The sequence below is a fragment of the Oncorhynchus gorbuscha genome, linkage group LG10 (genome assembly GCF_021184085.1).
Source record: "Oncorhynchus gorbuscha isolate QuinsamMale2020 ecotype Even-year linkage group LG10, OgorEven_v1.0, whole genome shotgun sequence".
Classification (NCBI taxonomy): domain Eukaryota; kingdom Metazoa; phylum Chordata; class Actinopteri; order Salmoniformes; family Salmonidae; genus Oncorhynchus; species Oncorhynchus gorbuscha.
In genome coordinates, this window is record NC_060182.1 from 95,578,421 (window position 1) to 95,597,361 (window position 18,941).

At 45.6% G+C, this 18,941-nt stretch overlaps 1 protein-coding gene across 1 annotated transcript in view; it reads left to right on the forward strand.

Moving 5' to 3' along the window:
• The window catches only part of zfyve26 (zinc finger, FYVE domain containing 26), a 118,564-nt gene that overhangs the window by 59,632 nt on the left and 39,991 nt on the right, over positions 1 to 18,941 (forward strand). The window contains 7 exon segments of the mRNA XM_046367552.1: positions 4,402 to 4,626; positions 5,678 to 5,877; positions 6,830 to 6,934; positions 7,251 to 7,373; positions 10,438 to 10,614; positions 11,389 to 11,484; positions 13,342 to 13,495. Coding sequence (XP_046223508.1) covers positions 4,402 to 4,626; positions 5,678 to 5,877; positions 6,830 to 6,934; positions 7,251 to 7,373; positions 10,438 to 10,614; positions 11,389 to 11,484; positions 13,342 to 13,495 — 1,080 coding nt within the window.

The following is an 18,941-nucleotide window of genomic DNA, read 5'->3' on the forward strand; positions in this document are numbered from 1 at the left end:
CAAAAGCAGCACTAAGGTCTAGGAGCACGAGGACAGATGCAGAGCCTCGGTCCGATGCCATCAAAATGTCATTTACCACCTTCACAAGTGCCGTCTCAGTGCTATGATGGGGTCTAAAACCAGACTGAAGCATTTCGTATACATTGTTTGTCTTCAGGAAGGCAGTGAGTTGCTACGCAACAGCCTTCTCTAAAATCTTTGAGAGGAATGGAAGATTCGATATAGGCCGATAGTTTTTTATATTTTCTGGGTCAAGGTTTGGCTTTTTCAAGAGAGGCTTTATTACTGCCACTTTTAGTGAGTTTGGTACACATCCAGTGGATAGAGAGCCGTTTATTATGTTCAACATAGGAGGGCCAAGCACAGGAAGCAGCTCTTTCAGTAGTTTAGTTGGAATAGGGTCCAGTATACAGCTTGAAGGTTTAGAGGCCATGATTATTTTCATCATTGTGTCAAGAGATATAGTACTAAAACACTTGAGCGTCTCTCTTGATCCTAGGTCCTGGCAGAGTTGTGCAGACTCAGGACAACTGAGGTTTGGAGGAATACGCAGGTTTAAAGAGGAGTCCGTAATTTGCTTTCTAATAATCATAATCTTTTCCTCAAAGAAGTTCATGAATTTATCACTGCTAAAGTGCAAGTCATCCTATCTTGGGGAATGCTGCTTTTTAGTTAGCTTTGCCACAGTATCAAAAAGGAATTTCGGATTGTTCTTATTTTCCTCAATTAAGTTAGAAAAATAGGACGATCGAGCAGCAGTAAGGGCTCTTCGGTACTGCACGGTACCGTCCTTCCAAGCTAGTCGGAAGACTTCCAGTTTGGTGTGGCGCCATTTCCGTTCCAATTTTCTGGAAGCTTGCTTCAGAGCTCGGGTATTTTCTGTGTACCAGGGAGCTAGTTTCTTTTGAGACATTTTTTTAGTTTTTAGGGGTGCAACTGCATCTAGGGTATTGCGCAAGGTTAAATTGAGATCCTCAGTTAGGTGGTTAACGGATTTTTGTCCTCTGGCGTCCTTGGGTAGGCAGAGGGAGTCTGGAAGGGCATCAAGGAATCTTTGTGTTGTCTGTGAATTTATAGCACGACTTTTGATGTTCCTTGGTTGGGGTCTGAGCAGATTATTTGTTGCAATTGTAAACGTAATAAAATGGTGGTCCGATAGTCCAGGATTATGAGGAAAAACATTAAGATCCACAACATTTATTCCATGGGACAAAACTAGGTCCAGCGTATGACTGTGAGAGTGAGTGGGTCCAGAGACATGTTGGACAAAACCCACTGAGTCGATGATGGCTCCAAAAGCCTTTTGGAGTGGGTCTGTGGACTTTTCCATGTGAATATTAAAGTCACCAAAGATTAGAATATTATCTGCAATGACTACAAGGTCTGATAGGAATTCAGGGAACTCAGTGAGAAACGCTGTATATGGCCCAGGAGGCCTGTAAACAGTAGCTATAAAAAGTGATTGAGTAGGCTGCATAGATTTCATGACTAGAAGCTCAAAAGACGAAAACGTCATTTTTTTTTGTAAATTGAAATTTGCTATCGTAAATGTTAGCAACACCTCCGCCTTTGCGGGATGCACGGGGGATATGGTCACTAGTGTAGCCAGGAGGTGAGGCCTCATTTAAAACAGTAAATTCATCAGGCTTAAGCCATGTTTCAGTCAGGCCAATCACATCAAGATTATGATCAGTGATTAGTTCATTGACTATAATTGCCTTTGAAGTGAAGGATCTAACATTAAGTAGCCCTATTTTGAGATGTGAGGTATCATGATCTCTTTCAGTAATGACAGGAATGGAGGTGGTCTTTATCCTAGTGAGATTGCTAAGGCGAACACCGCCATGTTTAGTTTTGCCCAACCTAGGTCGAGGCACAGACACGGTCTCAATGGTGATAGCTGAGCTGACTACACTGACTGTGCTAGTGGCAGACTCCACTATGCTGGCAGGCTGGCTAATAGCCTGCTGCCTGGCCTGCACCCTATTTCATTGTAGAGCTAGAGGAGTTAGAGCCCTGTCTATGTTGGCAGATAAGATGAGAGCACCCCTCCAGCTAGGATGGAGTCCGTCACTCCTCAGCAGGTCAGGCTTGGTCCTGTTTGTGGGTGAGTCCCAGAAAGAGGGCCAATTATCTACAAATTCTATCTTTTGGGAGGGGCAGAAAACAGTTTTCAACCAGCGATTGAGTTGTGAGACTCTGCTGTAGAGCTCATCACTCCCCCTAACTGGGAGGGGGCCAGAGACAATTACTCGATGCCGACACATCTTTTTAGCTGATATGCACGCAGAAGCTATGTTGCGCTTGGTGATCTCTGACTGTTTCATCCTAACATCGTTGGTGCCGACGTGGATAACAATATCTCTATACTCTCTACACTCGCCAGTTTTAGCTTTAGCCAGCACCATCTTCAGATTAGCCTTAACGTCGGTAGCCCTGCCCCGGGTAAACAGTGTATGATCGCTGGATGATTCGCTTTAAGTCTAATACTGCGGGTAATGGAGTCGCCAATGACTAGAGTTTTCAATTTGTCAGAGCTAATGGTGGGAAGCTTCGGCGTCTCAGACCCCGTAACGGGAGGAGTAGAGACCAGAGAAGACTCGGCCTCTGACACCGACCCGCTGCTTAATGGGGAGAACCGGTTGAAAGTTTCTGTCTGCTGAATGAGCGACACCGGTTGAGCGTTCCTACAGCATTTCCTTCCAGAAACCGTGAGAAAGTTGTCCGGCTGCGGGGACTGTGCCAGGGGATTTATACTACCATCTGTACTTACTGGTGGCACGGACGCTGTTTCATCCTTTCCTACACTGAAATTACCCTTGCCTAACGATTGCGTCTGAAGCTGGGCTTGCAGTACAGCTATCCTCGCCGTAAGGCGAGCACAGCGGCTGCAATTAGAAGGCATCATGTTAATGTTACTACTTAGCTTCGGCTGTTGGAGGTCCTGACGAATCGTGTCCAGATAAAGCGTCCGGAGTGAAAAAGTCGAGGAAAAAATAAATATATGAACGGTAATTAAAAAGTGAAACCCGTAAAGTTGTCAGGTAGCAAAATAGGTTGGCAACAAAACGCACAGCAATTCGAAAACAAGCCTATAAGGGTTCTCTCCTGTGTGTGTCCGCTGGTGCATAGTCAGATGGCTAGATGTAGTAAAACTATTCCCACATGACGTTAGCCAGAGGCTAGCATGACGTTAGCCAGAGGCTAGCATGACGTTAGCCAGAGGCTAGCATGACGTTAGCCAGAGGCTAGCATGACGTTAGCCAGAGGCTAGCATGACGTTAGCCAGAGGCTAGCATGACGTTAGCCAGAGGCTAGCATGACGTTAGCCAGAGGCTAGCATGACGTTAGCCAGAGGCTAGCATGACGTTAGCCAGAGGCTAGCATGACGTTAGCCAGAGGATAGCAATTTTCAGACCAGGCTAGCAGAACATTAGCCAGACAGGATCGACAGCACAGATTTTGGGCACCTGGATATAGAGAATGTCACCCTGGCTAGTAGTAATTCCAGTCTACTAGCCTGACTGACAAGTGCCCCAAATCCTTCAGATCAACTCAAATGTTTTTATAAAGCCCCGCAGATGACACAAAATGCTTTTACAGAAACTCAGACTAAAATCCCAAACAGCAAGCAATGCTGATGTAGAAGCACGGTGGCTAGGAAAAACTCCCTAGAAAGGCAGGAACCTAGGAAGAAACCTAGAAAGGAACCAGGCTCTGAGGGGTGGCCAGTCCTCTTCTGGCTGTGCTGGGTAGAGAGAGAGGAACCAGGCTCTGAGGGGTGGCCAGTCCTCTTCTGGCTGTGCTGGGTAGAGAGGAACCAGGCTCTGAGGGGTGGCCAGTCCTCTTCTGGCTGTGCTGGGTAGAGAGAGAGGAACCAGGCTCTGAGGGGTGGCCAGTCCTCTTCTGGCTGTGCTGGGTAGAGAGAGAGGAACCAGGCTCTGAGGGGTGGCCAGTCCTCATCTGGCTGTGCTGGGTAGAGAGGAACCAGGCTCTGAGGGGTGGCCAGTCCTCTTCTGGCTGTGCCGGGTAGAGATTATAGAGAGATTATAAGAGGACATGGCCATTAAGGCCAGATCGTTCTTCAAGATGTTCATAGATGACCAGCAGGGTTAAATTTATAATCACAGTGGTTGTAATAGGTAATGGAGAAAATGTTAGTTGGCTTTTCATAGCCCAAGCATTCAGAGGTCGAGAGCAATTTGTAAGTCGCTCTGGATAAGAGCGTCTGCTAAATGACTTAAATGTAATGTAAATGAGAGCGAGGTCGAGAGCGAGGTCGAGAGCGAGGGAGAGGTCGAGGTAGTCCTGAGGCATGTTCCAAGAGCTCAAGTCCTCCCAGCAACTACAACAACCATGTTCAACCATGTTCTCTCTCTCTCTCTCTCTGTGTTTATGTAGATGCTGGAGGTCTTGGGGCAGCCTTATGTGGTAAGCCCCTGGTGGTTTTACTCCTGTCGGGCCCTCAGGGGACACCTGCCCAGGCTGTGGCTATGGAAGCCTTCCAGCAGGCCCTGGCCTCTCGGGACCTGGGCAGGGCTCTGAGCCTGCTGGAGCTGTATGGACAGGGCTGCAGCCAGGAGAGGGTGCTCCGAGACAGACTACTAGCCTGGGCTGCTCTGGAGGGTGAGTACTGGGTTCATTACTCTGTGTGGACGTAGTGCACTAGATAACAGAGCCCTATGGGCCCTGGTCTAAAGTAGTGCACTTGATAACAGAGCCCTATGGGCCCTGGCCTAAAGTAGTGCACTAGATAACAGAGCCCTATGGGCCCTGGTCTAAAGTAGTGCACTAGATAACAGAGCCCTATGGGCCCTGGCCTAAAGTAGTGCACTAGATAACAGAGCCCTATGGGCCCTGGTCTAAAGTAGTGCACTACAGTACATAACAGAGCCCTATGGGTCCAGGTAGCCTAGCGGTTAGAGGGGGGAGGCAGGTAGCCTAGCGGTTAGAGGGGGAGGCAGGTAGCCTAGCGGTTAGAGGGGGAGGCAGGTAGCCTAGCGGTTAGAGGGGGAGGCAGGTAGCCTAGCGGTTAGAGGGGGAGGCAGGTAGCCTAGCGGTTAGAGGGGGAGGCAGGTAGCCTAGCGGTTAGAGGGGAGGCAGGTAGCCTAGCGGTTAGAGGGGAGGCAGGTAGCCTAGCGGTTAGAGGGGAGGCAGGTAGCCTAGCGGTTAGAGGGGAGGCAGGTAGCCTAGCGGTTAGAGGGGGAGGCAGGTAGCCTAGCGGTTAGAGGGGGAGGCAGGTAGCCTAGCGGTTAGAGGGGGGAGGCAGGTAGCCTAGCGGTTAGAGCGTTGGGTCAGTAACCGAAAGGTTGTTGGATCGAATCCCTGAGTTGACAAGTTCAAAATCTGTCGTTCTGCCCCTGAACAAGGCAGTTAGTTAACCCACTGTTCCCCTGAACAAGGCAGTTAACCCACTGTTCCCCTGAACAAGGCAGTTAGTTAACCCACTGTTCCCCTGAACAAGGCAGTTAACCCACTGTTCCCCGGTAGGCCGTCTTTGAAAATAAGAATTTGTTCTTAACTGACTTGCCTAGTTAAATAAAGGTTAAATAAAAAATTAAAAAATATCTACTGTGTTGACATTTTGGTATTTTTTAATTCCTGGTGCCAATCTAGTTCATTTTTAAACTTTCTGACACAATCGCTGATTTGTTCTTATCCTTCTCCCTCCCTTCAGATGGCGAAGACAGCATAGGCCAGTTGTTCAGAGTACAGGACCCATGTCTGAGGGCCCGTGTGGCCTTACAGGCCCTGGAGCGCTGGCCCCTCGGGCCCTCTCTGGAGCTGATGGAGTTTTGCCTCAACAACCCCCACGTGGAGGCCTCTCTCAGGGGAGAGCTGGAGCTCAGGAAGACGGAGCTGGACATCTATCAACGGGTAACCAGAGACATTTAATCAAAGTTATTACATATTTATGGTCATGTTATTTGAAGCCAGTAGATAAATGTTATTTGAAGCAGGTAGATAAATGTTATTTGAAGCAGGTAGATGCAGGTAGATACATGTTATTTTAAGCAGGTAGATTAATGTTATTTGAAGCTGGTAGACACATGTTATTTGAAGCAGGTAGATACATGTTATTTGAAGCAGGTAGATAGATAAATGTTATTTGAAGCAGGTAGATTAATGTTATTTGAAGCAGGTAGATTAATGTTATTTGAAGCAGGTAGATTAATGTTATTTGAAGCAGGTAGATACATGTTATTTGAAGCAGGTAGATTAATGTTATTTGAAGCAGGTAGATTAATGTTATTTGAAGCAGGTAGATTAATGTTATTTGAAGCAGGTAGATTAATGTTATTTGACAATTGAAATGGGAACTGGACACACATCGATGGGTGAATACAGTGGGGCAATAAAGTATTTAGTCAAATCAAATCAAATGTATTTATATAGCCCTTCGTACATCAGCTGATATCTCAAAGTGCTGTACAGAAACCCAGCCTCAAACCCCAAACAGCAAGCAATGCAGGTGTAGAAGCACGTGTAGAAGTCAGCCACCAATTGTGCAAGTTCTCCCACTTAAAAAGATGGGAGAGGCCTGTCATTTTCATCATAGGTACACTTCAACTATGACAGACAAAATGAGGGGGAAAAAATCCAGAAAATCACATTGTAGGATTTTTAATGAATTTATTTGCAAATGATGGTGGAAAATAAGTATTTGGTCAATAACAAAAGTTTATCTCAATACTTTGCACAAATATACTGTGCCGGCCCACACCCTTCCGGCACAAACTTCTCTGCCATCTTCCCTGTCTTTCTCTCACTGTGTTCTATCCACAATAAAGAACAAAATATGACTGCTTCAACAAATCTTCTATCCTAGATGTTGAACCTGCTGCCTTCGTTGCCGTGGGCTACCTGGCAGGAGCTGAGGACAGAGTCCAGGAGAGACCCTGAGTCCATGTTTTCTAGGATGTTGGAAGCCAGGGTGAGTCTCAGAACTGTGTAAATAAATAGCTTGACACCTTTTTTTTAACATGGACGTTATTAGACCTTGAGTTTATGCTGTCTCGGAGGCTGGAGGCCAAGGTAAGTCCTACCAATGTTTTTATATATAGTTAATTTATATATATATTTTTTTATCCAGGTTAACTTTAGCACTAACTTTTTAATGGATGTTTTAGTATTTACAAAAAAACACAGAGCATCACATTTTCAGGTTCTGGGAAAAAAATGATCAAACAAATCAAAAGATGCTTCCTCTGCTGTCCATTTGATGTGTCCTCTCATCATCTCTCTGTCAGGAGTTTTCTCTGTGTGCCCAGTGGATGGCGCTGTACTCTGTGTCAGACCACCTCAGATTACAGCTGCAGACCGAACACCTGCTACACCTGCTGGAGAAAGGACAGACTGACAACGCTTTCCAGGTGGGCTTTCATCTGCATCGCTATTGGTCTAAACTTGTCTTCCTTCATTTCTTCTACTTCCTCTCCTCCATCTGTGACCGACTGGCTCGATTCGCACTTATGTTGCAAAATTTGAACTTGTGTTTATTTTTTATTTTTTACATTGGATAAAAGTAGACACTCAGAGCTATAAAATGGTATATAATTCACTACAGTTGAGGAACAATGGGAAAGTAATTCTGCTTTGACAATTGATTAACTTGTAAACTCACTTTTGAGAAAATGCCCCTTTTAATGTTTTGGTACCTCCTGGAGAGCCCTTCTTTGTCTACACCCATTCAGCATCGTTCACACCCTCTTAAGCTTTAGCCCCACCCATTCAGCATCGTTCACACCCTCTTAAGCTTTAGCCCCACCCATTCAGCATCGTTCCCACCCTCTTAAGCTTTAGCCCCACCCATTCAGCATCGTTCACACCCTCTTAAGCTTTAGCCCCACCCATTCAGCATCGTTCACACCCTCTTAAGCTTTAGCCCCACCCATTCAGCATAATAATATATGCCATTTAGCAGACGCTTTTATCCAAAGCGACTTACAGTCATGTGTGCATACATTCTCGTTCACACCCTCTTAAGCTTTAGCCCCACCCTTTCAGCATCGTTCACACCCTCTTAAGCTTTAGCCCCACCCATTCAGCATCGTTCACACCCTCTTACGCTTTAGCCCCACCCATTCAGCATCGTTCACACCCTCTTAAGCTTTAGCCCCACCCATTCAGCATCGTTCACACCCTCTTAAGCTTTAGCCCCACCCATTCAGCATCGTTCACACCCTCTTAAGCTTTAGCCCCACCCATTCAGCATCGTTCACACCCTCTTAAGCTTTAGCCCCACCCATTCAGCATCGTTCACACCCTCTTAAGCTTTAGCCCCACCCATTCAGCATCGTTCACACCCTCTTAAGCTTTAGCCCCGCCCATCTCTTTAAGGGTTGATCTGAGCATTCTGTCTGAACAACAGCAGTCAAGCACCCAAGCTAATTGGCTAACGTTGGCTAGCTTGCTAGCTACTTCCAGACACAAATGAGAGAACAGCTCTCTGAACATTACTCGCCCTATAAGCAGAGCTGGTTTGGCTGTTAGGTTATCCAGAGCGTTGGTGACTAAATGTGCTGCTGGCAACAATTTATGTTTTTTTTTGCCATCGTTTTACTGACACTGGCCATATTCAACGGGTGTTGAGCGCTTGTAAATTCATCCGTTATTCTGCGCTCTGGCACACTCAGACGAGAGTGCTCTGAAATCAGAGTAGATAGCCAGAGTGAATTTACCAGCTACGTCTATCGACAGTTGTCGCAGTGACATCATTAAAATTCAATTGAAATGGTCACTTGCATAGTGGAGTCTTTTTGTTTAAACATGTAGCTAGCTAGCTAAACAATGAACCCTAATCCCAACTCATTACATTACTACCCTGCATGAATCTACAGATAACATTGAACCTGATTGGTTAGCTATCTAGCTAGCTAACATTAGGCTATAACTAACACGTAATGTTATCTAGCGAGTCAGCGAGCTTACGTTCACTAGCTAGCTAAAAGTACACTTTAACTTGAAATGAAAATGTTTTTCTGACAAAATTAGAAATGCGTAATATCTGAAAATGTAGCTAGCTAGACTATCTTACCTGTATACATGGATGGACGCTTCTCGCTCTCTCACGGGTGCCATCGCTCATCCATATACTTACATGTACATATTCTCATTCACCCCTTTAGATTTGTGTGTATTAGGTAGTTGTTGGGGGAATTGTTAGATTACTTGTTAGATATTACTGTACGGTCGGAACTAGAAGCACAAGCATTTCGCTACTCTCGCATTAAAATCTGCTAACCATGCGTATGTGACCAATAACATTTGATTTGATTTGACGGTTGCCCTCAGTTTGAAGATGTAATCCAGAGACCGGTGTTTCCTCCATCTCCTTAGCTATCATACTCTAATTCCACTGATTTCAAAACTTGATCGTCCAGAAAGTGGAGAGCAACTATATATATATATATATATATAAAGCTGCGTTAGCCTAGACATACTGACCAGCTCATATAGACAGAAGTGTGCTATATTGCAGACCAATCCGAACTCATCTCTCGGTATGTTCAGCCCACTCATTATCTCAGCCAATCATAGCTAGCGGGAAGGTTGTTTACTTTTTCTGTGACTAAATCAACTAGGTTCGTAATTTAACAATTTAATTCGTATTTACAGATGGAATGCAAGTTTGTTATTCAGGCACATGAAAGTTCACATGTTCCAGAAGTTTACGTTCAAATGGCTCTCATGTGAAATAGTGACCCGCTACATACGCCTAGATTCCTGAAATGAGTCCCATTTATTCTCCTTCCTCTCCTCCGTTTCTCCTCCTTCCCCTGCTCTGTTTCTTCTCCCTCTCCTCCGTTTCTCCTCCTTCCTCTCCTCCGTTTCTCCTCCTTCCTCTCCTCCGTTTCTTCTCCTTCCTCTCCTCCGTTTCTCCTCCCTCTCCTCTGTTTCTCCTTCCTCTCCTCCGTTTCTTCTCCTTCCTCTCCTCCGTTTCTTCTCCTTCCTCTGCTCCGTTTCTTCTCCTTCCTCTCCTCCGTTTCTTCTCCTTCCCCTGCTCTGTTTCTTCTCCCTCCTCTGTTTCTCCTCCTTCCTCTGCTCCGTTTCTCCTCCTTCCCCTGCTCTGTTTCTTCTCCTTCCTCTCCTCCGTTTCTCCTCCTTCCTCTGCTCCGTTTCTTCTCCTTCCTCTCCTCCGTTTCTTCTCCTTCCTCTGCTCCGTTTCTTCTCCTTCCTCTGCTCCGTTTCTTCTCCTTCCTCTTCCCTTATTGGAAGAACAGAATAGGTGAAGGCAATAGGCTGGATTCCTACGGTATTAGGAAATCTCCTTTCACCTGTCCATTGTCTTTCCAATCAGTGCAGAAGAAGGAAAGGAGAAGAGGAATCCAGTTTATACAATTGAGATGTGACCCATCTGTCTATAGTTGTTTCTCCTCCGTGCACTATGTCATAGACTTTGTTTCTCATTGACTCTCTTCACTGTGATTGGTACAGCTGCTGGAGGGCCTATCAGACTTAACCTTGGGTCTGGAGGTGTGTGAGCGCGCTCTGGACCGCCGGCCCGGATTGGCTGCCTGCCACTTCCTGGCTAACTACCTCACTCTCCACTTCCAGTGCCAAGTGTCCCCCGCCCGCCGACGCCACATCCACGACCTTCACCTGGGATCCAAGGTCAGCAGATTCAATGACCTTTATTGTATCTGTGAGCTCTAGTGTTGATGGGGAGCCTAGCGGTTAAGAGCAGACAGCCTAGCGGTTAAGAGCAGGCAGCCTAGCGGTTAAGAGCAGGCAGCCGAGCGGTTAAGAGCAGGCAGCCTAGCGGTTAAGAGCAGGCAGGAAAAAGAACGAGCACAGGAACGATGGGAGAGCGCGGGAGAGATCAGGAAAGAGTGTGTCACTAAAGTAGTAGGTCTGATTTGAACCCGACACTGGAACACACACCACCAGATAGTGTTTTAAATGAACCTCTCTTCTCTCTCCTCTCTCTACTCTTCTCTCTCTTCTCTCTCTTCTCTCCTCTCCTCTCGTCTACTCTTCTCTCTCTTCTCTCTCTTCTCTCCTCTCTCTTCTCTCCTCTCTCCTCTACTCTACTCTACTCTACTCTACTCTACTCTACTCTACTCTACTCTACTCTACTCTACTCTACTCTACTCTACTCTCCTCTATTCTCCTTACTCTCTCTCCTCTGCTCTCTACTCTCTCTCTCCTCTACTCTCTACTCTCTCTCTCCTCTACTCTCTCTCTCCTCTACTCTACTCTCTCTCACTCTACTCTACTCTACACTCTCTCTCTACTCTCTCTCTCTCCCTACTTTCTCTACTCTCTCTCCCTACTTTCTCTACTCTCTCTCTCCCTACTCTCTCTCTCCCTACTCTCTGTACTCTCTCTCTCCCTACTCTCTCTCTCCCTACTCTCTACTCTCCGTCTCCCTTCTCTCTCCTCTAGGTCCTCCTCACCCTCCCCCCTGGCGCCAGACAGGACTACTTCCCCCTCCTCTCTGAGCCACTATTAATGCTGGAACAGCTCCTGATGAACCTGAAGGTGCCACCCAATTATTGTTGTTATAGTATTTTTGTATTATGTGAACAAAATAAAAACGCAACATGTAAAAGTGTTGGTCCCATGTTTCATGAGTTTAAATAAAATATTCCCGAAATCTTCCATATGCACAAATTTTTCTCAAATTTGTCCATCCACCTGACAGGTGTGGCATATCAAGAAGCTGATTAAACGGCATGATCATTACACAGATGCACCTTGTGCTGGGGACAATAAAAGGCCATCTTAAGTTTTTAGGAAGCGTGCAATTGGCATGTTGACTGCAGCAATATCCACCACACACCTCCAGACCCACTACTGGTACTATTACTACTGGTACTACCACTACTACTACCACTATTACTACTACTACTACCACTACTACTGGTACTACCACTACTACTACTACTACTACTGGTACTACCACTATTACTACTACTACTACTACTGGTACTATTACTACTGGTACTACCACTACTATTACTACTACTACTACTACTACTACTACTACTACTACTACTACTACTACTGGTACTACCACTACTACTACTACTATTACTACTACTACTGGTACTACTACTACTACAACAACTTGTACTACCACTATTACTACTACTACCACTACTACTGGTACTACCACTATTGCCACTATTACTACTACTACCACTACTACTGGTACTACCACTATTGCCACTACTACTACTACTACTACTACTACTTCTACTACTACTACTGGTACTACCACTACTACTACTACTACCACTACTACTACTACCACTACTACTACTACTGGTACTACTACTACTACTACAACTGGTACTACCACTATTACTACTACTACTACTACCACTATTACTACTACTACTACCACTATTACTACTACTACTACTACTACTACTGCTACTACTACTATTACTACTACTACCGCTACTACTACTACCACTACTACTACTACTACGATTACTATCAATACTACTACCACTACTACTTCCACTCCTACTACTACTACTACTGGTACTACCACTACTACTACTACCACTACTACTACTACTACCACTACTACTACTACTACCACTACTACTGCTACTACCACTGCTACTGCTACTACTACTACTACCACTACTACTGGTACTACCGCTACTACTACTACTACGATTACTACTACTACCACCGCTACTACTACTACTACGATTACTACTACTACCACTGCTACTACTACTACTACCACTACTACTACTACTACTACTGGTACTACTACTGGTACTACTGGTACTACCACTATTACTACCACTATTACTACTACTACCACTATTACTACTACTACTACTACTACTGGTACTACCACTACTACTGGTACTACCACTACTACTGGTACTACCACTACTACTACTACTACTACCACCACTACTACTGGTACTACTACTACTACTACTACTACTACTACCACCACTACTACTGGTACTACTACTACTACTACTGGTACTACCACCACTACTACCGGTACTACTACCACCACCACTACTACTACTGGTACTACTACTACTACCACTATTACCACTACTACTACTACTACTACCACTACTACTACTACCACCACTACTACTGGTACTACCACTACCACTACTACTACTGGTACTACTACCACTACTACTGGTACTACTACTACTACTACCACTACTACTACTACCACCACTACTACTGGTACCACCACCACCAGTAGGGTGGACTGTGCTGATGTGGCAGTGATTATTAGTGGCACATTGTGTAGTTAATATAATCTTGAGCTGGAGTCTGTTATCCAGTATTCCAGTGTTTTTACTGTCTGCCATTTGTTCAATGAAAACGTTGACCTTTTTGAAGGTGGACTGGGCTGAAGTGGCGGTGAGGACGTTACAGAACCTACTATTAGGCCGGGAGGACGGCTTCACCACCCACGACATAGACAAACTTCTCTCCAACTACGCCAGCAAGGCCCTGGACTTCCCCTACGCGCCCAGGGAGAAGTCTCGCTCCGGTCAGTACCAAGCTCCCGACCACACAAACACACTAGTGATTCGCGGGTTGACCCGTAACCCGCAGACCCCCCCCCCCCCTCCCCCTTCCCCTGGTGTTATATCTGTGGGTCGGGTGGGTTTAGGGGGTCATTAAAATATTGTGTGGATGAAGGGCTGTTGGGTTGAGTAAAGAGGAAGTGATGTATTACAATTTCAACAAATGTATAATTATTGTGCGATTCATATATTTGATCTGCCTAAGCTTTAGGGCCTAATTGTACGTGGGGGGGGGGGGGCTAATACACGCCAAATGCTTTTTGGGAAATTTGGGCAGAAAAAGTTTACGTCGATCCACCGAGGCGAGAAAGGACGATGTCTTGAGTTGATTTATTTCGATAAGAGAAAAGCTGCGAATTGGAGAGTTGAAAATAAAGAGAAGGGGAGGGAGAGAACAATAGCCTAATGTTTGGGAAGGATGTTGTGTCATGATTGTGAGTTGCCGCTCACACGACCTGTACTCCTCTGGCCTGGTTAATGCGTCCACCATAGTTTCTAGAACTTTCTGGAAATATGCAAGTCGGCAAGTTACGGTTCAGGTCGACACGACAGTGGGGGAAAAAAAAGTGTGTTATGTCACTAATGCACAGGCTTGTGCTATGGATGGATGTCTCTCCCTGTCTTCCCAGACTCTGTCATCGGTCTTCACAGCCACTCATATTGTCAGTCAAATGTACTATGGATGGATGTCTCTCCCCGTCTTCCCAGACTCTGTCATCGGTCTTCACAGCCACTCATATTGTCAGTCAAATGTACTATGGATGGATGTCTCTCCCTGTCTTCCCAGACTCCGTCATCGGTCTTCACAGCCACTCATATTGTCAGTCAAATGTACTATGGATGGATGTCTCTCCCCGTCTTCCCAGACTCCGTCATCGGTCTTCACAGCCACTCATATTGTCAGTCAAATGTACTATGGATGGATGTCTCTCCCTGTCTTCCCAGACTCTGTCATCGGTCTTCACAGCCACTCATATTGTCAGTCAAATGTACTATGGATGGATGTCTCTCCCCGTCTTCCCAGACTCTGTCATCGGTCTTCACAGCCACTCATATTGTCAGTCAAATGTACTATGGATGGATGTCTCTCCCTGTCTTCCCAGACTCCGTCATCGGTCTTCACAGCCACTCATATTGTCAGTCAAATGTACTATGGATGGATGTCTCTCCCCGTCTTCCCAGACTCCGTCATCGGTCTTCACAGCCACTCATATTGTCAGTCAAATGTACTATGGATGGATGTCTCTCCCTGTCTTCCCAGACTCCGTCATCGGTCTTCACAGCCACTCATATTGTCAGTCAAATGTACTATGGATGGATGTCTCTCCCCGTCTTCCCAGACTCCGTCATCGGTCTTCACAGCCACTCATATTGTCAGTCAAATGTACTATGGATGGATGTCTCTCCCGGTCTTCCCAGACTCCGTCATCGGTCTTCACAGCCACTCATATTGTCAGTCAAATGTACTATGGATGGATGTCTCTCCCCGTCTTCCCAGACTCCGTCATCGGTCTTCACAGCCACTCATATTGTCAGTCAAATGTACTATGGATGGATGTCTCTCCCTGTCTTCCCAGACTCCGTCATCGGTCTTCACAGCCACTCATATTGTCAGTCAAATGTACTATGGATGGATGTCTCTCCCCGTCTTCCCAGACTCCGTCATCGGTCTTCACAGCCACTCATATTGTCAGTCAAATGTACTATGGATGGATGTCTCTCCCCGTCTTCCCAGACTCCGTCATCGGTCTTCACAGCCACTCATATTGTCAGTCAAATGTACTATGGATGGATGTCTCTCCCTGTCTTCCCAGACTCCGTCATCGGTCTTCACAGCCACTCATATTGTCAGTCAAATGTACTATGGATGGATGTCTCTCCCTGTCTTCCCAGACTCCGTCATCGGTCTTCACAGCCACTCATATTGTCAGTCAAATGTACTATGGATGGATGTCTCTCCCCGTCTTCCCAGACTCCGTCATCGGTCTTCACAGCCACTCATATTGTCAGTCAAATGTACTATGGATGGATGTCTCTCCCTGTCTTCCCAGACTCCGTCATCGGTCTTCACAGCCACTCATATTGTCAGTCAAATGTACTATGGATGGATGTCTCTCCCTGTCTTCCCAGACTCCGTCATCGGTCTTCACAGCCACTCATATTGTCAGTCAAATGTACTATGGATGGATGTCTCTCCCCGTCTTCCCAGACTCCGTCATCGGTCTTCACAGCCACTCATATTGTCAGTCAAATGTACTATGGATGGATGTCTCTCCCTGTCTTCCCAGACTCCGTCATCGGTCTTCACAGCCACTCATATTGTCAGTCAAATGTGCTATGGATGTGTGATTGTCCAAGTTGTGTCTGAGTTGTGGTGATGTGTGGTAAACGTTCCGGTACAAAATGGTTGCCGTGCGTCATCCAATTGGGTGGATGAGGTGAAATTCCCTCTTACTTTGTAAAGTGCTTTGAGTACCTTGATTGGTTTTTATATCAAATCCAATCCGTTATTATAGAGTAAAAATCAGGCTTCCTTTGTTACCTCACGACTACCTTGCTCTGTCAGGACACAGTGTTGGAAGGAACTAGTTACCAAGTACTCTTACTTTTTTTGTGGTAACTAGTTACCAAAACTCATTCATTGTTTTCAATTTAATTAACGAGTTTCTTAGTTACTTTTACAATATTATTGTCCTTTTTCTTTGTTGGCACAAATATTTTTTTTTTTAAAGAAGAAAATAAAATCCCTCCATCCTAGGCTACGTTCATCACTCTTCCTGTTCCTGCATGAACGTTGTGGCGGGGTGTTGGCATGGTAACTAGATAGATAGTGTTAGGGTTGCGTAAATTCGAATCTGATATCAGGATAAATATAACAATGAGTCACCGATTTTATACTATGTATTTTTTATTAGCTAAGTAATAAATGGCAAATGCAACTTTCATATATACGGGCTCACTGTAATACCACGCAGGGCAGAACAGGGAACTGACAGGATGTATGTAAACAGTGTTCTTATACTGTGATATATATTGTCCCAACCCGTCTGTTGGCCTATCACAGTAGAGACTGGGCGTGGTTTAGACTCACCCAGCCTATTATTGATTGTTGTCTTACGAGCTGGTACCAGCCCCCGGGCGCTCCAGTTGATAGATGTAACTGTTTTACGAGCTGGTACCAGCCCCCGGGCGCTCCAGTTGATAGATGTAACTGTTTTACGAGCTGGTACCAGCCCCCGGGCGCTCCAGTTGATAGATGTAACTGTTTTACGAGCTGGTACCAGCCCCCGGGCGCTCCAGTTGATAGATGTAACTGTTTTACGAGCTGGTACCAGCCCCAGTTGATAGATGTAACTGTTTTACGAGCTGGTACCAGCCCCGGGCTCTCCAGTTGATAGATGTAACTGTTTTACGAGCTGGTACCAGCCCTCCAGTTGATAGATGTAACTGTCTTACGAGCTGGTACCAACCCCCGGGCGCTCCAGTTGATAGATGTAACTGTCTTACGAGCTGGTACCAACCCCCGGGCGCTCCAGTTGATAGATGTAACTGTTTTACGAGCTGGTACCAACCCCAGGGCGCTCCAGTTGATAGATGTAACTGTTTTACGAGCTGGTACCAACCCCAGGGCGCTCCAGTTGATAGATGTAACTGTCTTACGAGCTGGTACCAACCCCCGGGCGCTCCAGTTGATAGATGTAACCGTTTTACGAGCTGGTACCAACCCCCGGGCGCTCCAGTTGATAGATGTAACTGTCTTACGAGCTGGTACCAACCCCCGGGCGCTCCAGTTGATAGATGTAACCGTTTTACGAGCTGGTACCAACCCCCGGGCGCTCCAGTTGATAGATGTAACTGTTTTACGAGCTGGTACCAACCCCCGGGCGCTCCAGTTGATAGATGTAACCGTTTTACGAGCTGGTACCAACCCCCGGGCGCTCCAGTTGATAGATGTAACTGTCTTACGAGCTGGTACCAACCCCCGGGCGCTCCAGTTGATAGATGTAACTTGCTGTGAAGAACATCCAGGCTCTCATGCTCGATACCGTTATCTCGCACCTGGCTCCTGTTATCTAACAAAAAACCGCTTGTTCTCGCAACCCCCCGCTCTGAATGTGCCCCCCTCCCAACTCATTGAACAGTTCCTGTCTTCATGCTACTCTGTATTTTTCCATCATGAGAAAGGCCCATGGCCCTGAAACTGTTAACAATGTTTTATGTCAGCTATGTTGCATAACACATACATACATCCACACAAGCCAACAGCAGATAATATTCAATCATATATATGGTAATGGCTATAATGTAAAACACAGAATCGAACAATGGTTAGTGAGATGGCAGCGACAATAGTCTTTATCGTGGAAGTAGCCGTATTACTTTGAATTGGTTGAAGAAAAGGACCGATGTTACCTTTTTGAGTCTTGACTGACGCTACTTGCAGGATTTTCATCGGGTTCGGGCGAAGTGGTCCGTTTATTGTCTGGTAATAAAACAAATGGGGTAGCTGAGTTCGTCTCCGTTGATAAGATTTGACATTTCTCCCGCTACGTTTTCACCATTTAATATAAAGTAAAGGGCCGTACAATTAAGACAATGTGAAAGTATAGTTTTAGCCTAGAATCTCCGCCCGGTTCGTAGCTGTGTGTAAAACAGATTGGTAGCCTGTTGTTATTGATCGGTGCCCAGTTGGTTTTCTACAGTATCAGATGGATTCACCACCTTTTGATTTTTGTTTGTTTTAAATGTAGTTTTATTACAAAGTGTGATTGAAATATATATATATATTGTGGTCCTTCTGTAGCTCAGTTGGTAGAGCATGGCGCTTGTAACGCCAGGGTAGTGGGTTCGATTCCCGGGACCACCCATACGTAGAATGTATGCACACATGACTGTAAGTCGCTTTGGATAAAAGCGTCTGCTAAATGGCATATTATTATTTATTATTATATGGCCATATGTTCCTGAGTGGCCAAGTTAGTGTTGGTTCAATCAATTTGAAAATCTATGGCAAGTCTTGGAAGATTGCTGTCTAGTCATGATTCCCAACACCTTGACAGAGCTTGAACATTTTTCGGGAAAGAATAATGGTCAAATATTGCACAATCCAGGTGTGCAAAACTCTTAGAGATTTACCCAGAATGCTCTGAGAGACTTACCCAGAATGCTCTGAGAGACTTACCCAGAATGCTCTGAGAGACTTACCCAGAATGCTCTGAGAGACTTACCCAGAATGCTCTGAGAGACTTACCCAGAATGCTCTGAGAGACTTACCCAGAATGCTCTGAGAGACTTACCCAGAATGCTCTTAGAGACTTACCCAGAATGCTCTTAGAGACTTACCCAGAATGCTCTTAGAGACTTACCCAGAAAGACTAATGCTCTTAGAACTTGTAATCTTTACCAGAA